The sequence below is a fragment of the Conger conger genome, chromosome 10 (assembly GCF_963514075.1).
Source record: "Conger conger chromosome 10, fConCon1.1, whole genome shotgun sequence".
Classification (NCBI taxonomy): Eukaryota; Metazoa; Chordata; class Actinopteri; order Anguilliformes; family Congridae; genus Conger; species Conger conger.
Genome location: NC_083769.1, coordinates 49,518,877 through 49,524,118, shown reverse-complemented (window position 1 = coordinate 49,524,118; position 5,242 = coordinate 49,518,877). Strand labels below are relative to the sequence as shown.

Here is a 5,242-nt window from a genome sequence, read left to right as displayed (position 1 = left end):
CAGTGTGAGCTCCAGTAGAGTGTGAGCTCCAGTACAGAGTGAGCTCCAGTAGAGTGTGAGCTCCAGGTAGCACAACTCTGAGAGGCTGAGTGACCTCTGGAGCTGCTCCTGTCACAGGGCCCTCAGTGGTTATTTACGCAATCTCCAAAGTACCGGTGTTAAGGGTCCAGTGTTAATGGACAGTGTTAAGAGTCTAGTTGAGACCTTAGAATTACAGACTTTTTTTTTAAAATTATTATTATTATTTTTTTTTACAAAAACCATATTGTGATATTGTGCATTCGGAGTAGCTCCAGCAACTCTGTCATTTTGATCCACGAAGAACCGCCCTGCATTTCAGTTTTGCTGTGAGGATGTGAAAGTTTTGGAGATCAATATCTCAAAAACTATGCAGATAGAACCTTGTAATTCCATGGTCAATCAGTGCTATGGGACAGGTGTTAATGTGTCAGTGTTAATGCAGCAGTGACCCAACACCGCCTCGTTCTTCCTCAGACACTGATAGGGTGGAGGTGCCACATTTCATCAATGTCATCATACCTGAGCAGCGAGGTCACTTCCTGCAGCAGCTGGGCTACATCCTGGCAACACTCCTCTTCCTGGTCCTGGTTGCCATAGTGATCATTCTTCTCATTAGGAGGTGCAAAACCACAGGTACGTATGTGTGACGTGTGTCATTTATTATGAATGCATCGGTATGGGTGTTTGCATATATGTGTACTTGTGTGTGTGTGTGTGTGTGCGTGTGGAGTGTGTGTGTGCATGTGTGTGTGCTTGTACATATCTGTGTGCGCATGCATCTGTGTTGCTTGTGCATATCTGTGTGTGTGGATGTGTGTTGGCATTTGTGATATAACTGATTAATAACAGTGTGTGTGTGTGTGTGGTATAACTGGTTAATAAGACTGCGTGTGTGTGTGTGATGTAACTGGTGATTAACAGTGTGTGTGTGGTATAACTGGTCAATAGCAGTGTGCGTGTGGTATAAGTGGTTAATAACAGTGTGTGTGTGTGTGTGTGTGTGATGTAACTGATGATTAACGGTGTGTGTATGTCTGTGGTATAACTGGTTAATAACAGTGTGTGTGTGTGTGTGTGTGTGTGAGATGTAACTGGTGATTAACAGTGTGTGTGTGTGTGTGTGTGTGTGTGATGTAACTGGTGATTAACAGTGTGTGTGTGTGTGTGTGTGTGTGTGTGTGTGTGTGTGTGTGTGTGTGTGATGTAACTGGTGATTAACAGTGTGTGTTTGTGTGTGTTTGTTTTACTCCAGGGACAGAGTATGACCTGCGTAAGTCTCAGAGGTGAGCCCCCCCATCACTGACACACTAAACATGCCCACACGCTCAAACTCAGCTGCTCCGTCCTGCCTGTACCCGTCTCGGCCTCAGTGTGAACAGCCTTCTGTCTATAACACTCAGAATGGCAGATCCATATCTGCATGTATCACTGAAGTTCCATTACTGCCCGTTTTCCACCGCAGTCTAAAGCCACGTCTCTTCAGACTGCACCTCCACTACCTCTGACTCTACTCTACTCTACTCTAACTGCACCTCCACTACCTCTGACTCTACTCTACTCTACTCTACTCTAACTGCACCTCCACTACCTCTGACTCTACTCTACTCTAACTGCACCTCCACTACCTCTGACTCTACTCTACTCTACTCTAACTGCACCTCCACTACCTCTGACTCTACTCTACTCTACTCTAACTGCACCTCCAGTACCTCTCACTCTACTCTACTCTAACTGCACCTCCACTACCTCTGACTCTACTCTACTCTAACTGCACCTCCACTACCTCTGACTCTACTCTACTCTACTCTAACTGCACCTCCACTACCTCTGACTCTACTCTACTCTACTCTAACTGCACCTCCACTACCTCTGACTCTACTCTACTCTAACTGCACCTCCACTACCTCTGACTCTACTCCTCTGCCCCATCCTACTATCACCCGTGTGTCACAATCCCGTTCATGCTGCACTTCTGTCTCCATCTTCATGCTGTATTTGTATCTCCATCCTGATGTTGTGCCTCTTTACCGTACTTCCTGTTCATATGCCGTAAGGTGACTGACTTAGCCTGTGTTCACCACGTGAACTAGGCTTACTGACTTAGCCTGTGTTCACCACGTGAACTAGGGTTACAGACTTAGCCTGTGTTCACCAAGTGAACTAGGGTTACTGACTTAGCCTGTGTTCACCAAGTGAACTAAGGTTACTGACTTAGCCTGTGTTCACCACGTGAACTAGGGTTACTGACTTAGCCTGTGCTCACCAAGTGAACTAGGGTTACTGACTTAGCCTGTGTTCACCAAGTGAACTAGGGTTACTGACTTAGCCTGTGTTCACCACGTGAACTAGGGTTACTGACTTAGCCTGTGTTCACCACGTGAACTAGGGTTACAGACTTAGCCTGTGTTCACCACGTGAACTAGGGTTACTGACTTAGCCTGTGTTTACCAAGTGAACTAGGGTTACTGACTTAGCCTGTGTTTACCACGTGAACTAGGGTTACTGACTTAGCCTGTGTTCACCACGTGAACTAGACCTGATGTCCCAGGATAAATGGATAACTGATACTTTATGCAAATTGTTCTTTTACCTTATCTGTCGTTGTATCAAGGACCTTCAGCGTGTGGTTATTGTGCGTCGCTTCGGATAAGAGTGTCTGCTCAATGAATTGAATGTTATGAGCTGGTGTGTGTGTTTGAGTGAGAGTCAATATTCTGTGTATTCCTCTCTTCCATTGGTCATGCAGGGGTCACATGACAGACTGCAGTTTTGAGATGGGGATCACAGACCTGAGGATGAGTGCACAGCAGGACCTGAAGCTTGGTGAGGGGGGGGGGGGGGGGGTCAGAGAGGCGTGGGGGGGGGGGGACAGGTGGTGTCTGGTTAGTCCATGTCCATTTCCTCCTTGGTGTTGGATTTTGGGGCTTCGGGTCTCCTGCCACCGTGCCCTCGAGCCTTGCACTGTAGATCAGTCACTTCAGCGAATATCCGGTTGTATGAATGTGTACGATGTACAAAAATACTGTGGAAGAAATCAGAAAAAACATAAAGGGAAATAAGTAACTAAATAATCCCACTGTAGCCTAGTGACTAAGGTACAAGCCCCGCTGTAGGTACGATAAGATCTGCACAGCCGTTGGGCCCTTGAGCAAGGCCCTGAACCCCGCATTGCTCCAGGGGAGGATTGTCTCCTGCTTAGTCTAATCAACTATAAGTCACTTTGGATAAAAGCGTCAGTTAAATGACTGTAATGTAAAGATAACTTCCCTCCTCCCTCCCTCTCCTGCAGACTACAAAAACAACATCCTGAAGGAGAAGGCCGAGATGTCCAAGCTGCAGTCGCCGAACACCATCGACCTCCACAAAGGCAACAGAGGTGAGGCCGTGAGTGGATCTGTCTGCGTTTGCCCGTGGTTCAGCGAACAGGCGCGGCGTCCTTTTATCCGTCTACTGCACATCATCAAAGTTCCTGAGATAATGTGTGCAGGAATGGGGGAACACTGGGTGGGGATTCTTTGAAATCTGAGCTCTTTGTTTATGTGAATATGTAGGTTTAAGAACAAGAGCAAGCAGTGGTGATGAGATTACAGTGAGCTGTTTACTGGTGTATTTCGCCATTTAGTTAAGAAAGCTGTTGTGCTTTGTGTTAGGGGGATGTTCTGCCAGCACTGTGGGTGGGCAGAGTCACTGTCGTCCTCCTTAAAATATGACAACTTATATTGCTGTATTTATTGTTTTTTTATTATATATTATAGTTTATAGCAGGCAGGAACCTTTAACCACAACTTCCACAGATATTGGTGACTATGCTGTTATTTCTATGCTGTTTGTGTGCCTTGTGAGTGCCAATGTTTGTCATGTGAATAAAGTTAAATGTTTTTTGAACACGGTGCACTGCCCTCCTGGTGTGTTTCCCACTTCATTCTGAGGGTGGAAAGCAGTGAGGAGCAGGAGAGAGTGCCGTGATGGGGACTCAAACCCCCAGCCACACGGGGAGATTGTGTAGTTTAGCAGATGCAGATGTACATTTTAAATATATAATTACCACATGGTTTTTCTGATCTCTCTTCCCCTCCCCCCCTCTCTTTTTCTCTCTTTCTTTTTCCCTTTCTTCTTTCCATCCACAGAGATGGACAGAAAGACATGGAAATAAGCACTGCTGCATCTCTGGCTGGCCCAGGGTAGGGACAGGAAGAGGAAGTGAGGTACAGGAAGAGGAAGTGAGGAGAATGGGGGAGGAATGGAGGGATACAGGTAGAAGGGAGAGGAGAGCGGACTGAAACTTCACTGTGTTTTTGGGATTTGTTTTAAGACGACACCCTCTGTAGCACCCCTTTAAGATGGCACCCTCTGATGACCATTTTTTCACTGCTGTTTGATTTGACTTTAACAGAGAAACTCCAGGACTAATGCAGTACTAATTCAGTTTTCAGTAAAGGGCTAAATCTGCTTGAAGATTTCTTTATATTGTATACTTTTATGTCATTTTACTTTCTGAGAAAACTGTATGCAAAACTGTATTGTTTTTATACCGTAAAAGTTGAAAGACTCCCCTAGTATACCTTCGACAAATAATTTGTATTGTCTGTTATTATTGTTATTATTATTATTATTATTATTATTATTATTACTGTAGTTACCTAGTGCAACACAACAGTAAGTTCTTTCTGTGTATTTGTTCAGAGGATTTTATGTAATTATTGACAATTTATCTTGTCTGGACCAAGATTAATAGAAGAATTAGATTCCTTACCAAGAATTGCCAGTGAGAGTGACTGCACTCGAGAAACTGTACTTCTAAATGTTATTGGCAAAGAGTCCTTTTTGTACGCTACCCTTTCTTGTTTTATACGTTCATTTTATATAAATTCCTGTTAAACAGCTGAACGTTTTTTCATTTTCTTGTTGACTATTAAAGAGGTGGGGAGCTCATGGCATTGTGTCAGCGGTAGACCAGGGAAGGATATTGCACTCCTTCGCTCTCGGGGGCTAAACCCACTCGAACTCTCACAGAGGTGGAAAATTCAGGTTCTGAAAGTAAAAGTCCCCATATTCCAGGACTAAGGAGAGTGTGAATATACCCTGTTTTGCTTTCGCTCGGACACTAAACCGTAGCTCACCTGTACTACATGTCAAAAGGTAAACGGAGATTCTCCATGACGTCAAGTGCCGAGACTGCTTCGACTGCTCCAGTGGGGGAAATGGCAACACTTCAAATAAG

At 44.9% G+C, this 5,242-nt stretch overlaps 1 protein-coding gene across 1 annotated transcript in view; it reads left to right on the top strand.

Moving 5' to 3' along the window:
• LOC133139105 (matrix remodeling-associated protein 8-like) overlaps window positions 1–4,908 on the top strand; it is a 22,476-nt gene extending 17,568 nt beyond the window's left edge. The window contains exons 6-10 of the mRNA XM_061258407.1: window positions 496–654; window positions 1,274–1,304; window positions 2,768–2,844; window positions 3,311–3,397; window positions 4,149–4,908. Of these exons, the coding sequence (XP_061114391.1) occupies window positions 496–654; window positions 1,274–1,304; window positions 2,768–2,844; window positions 3,311–3,397; window positions 4,149–4,174 (380 nt within the window). The 3' untranslated portion in view covers window positions 4,175–4,908. The remainder of the gene's footprint in view (window positions 1–495; window positions 655–1,273; window positions 1,305–2,767; window positions 2,845–3,310; window positions 3,398–4,148) is intronic.
• The last annotated feature ends 334 nt before the right edge of the window (window positions 4,909–5,242 follow it).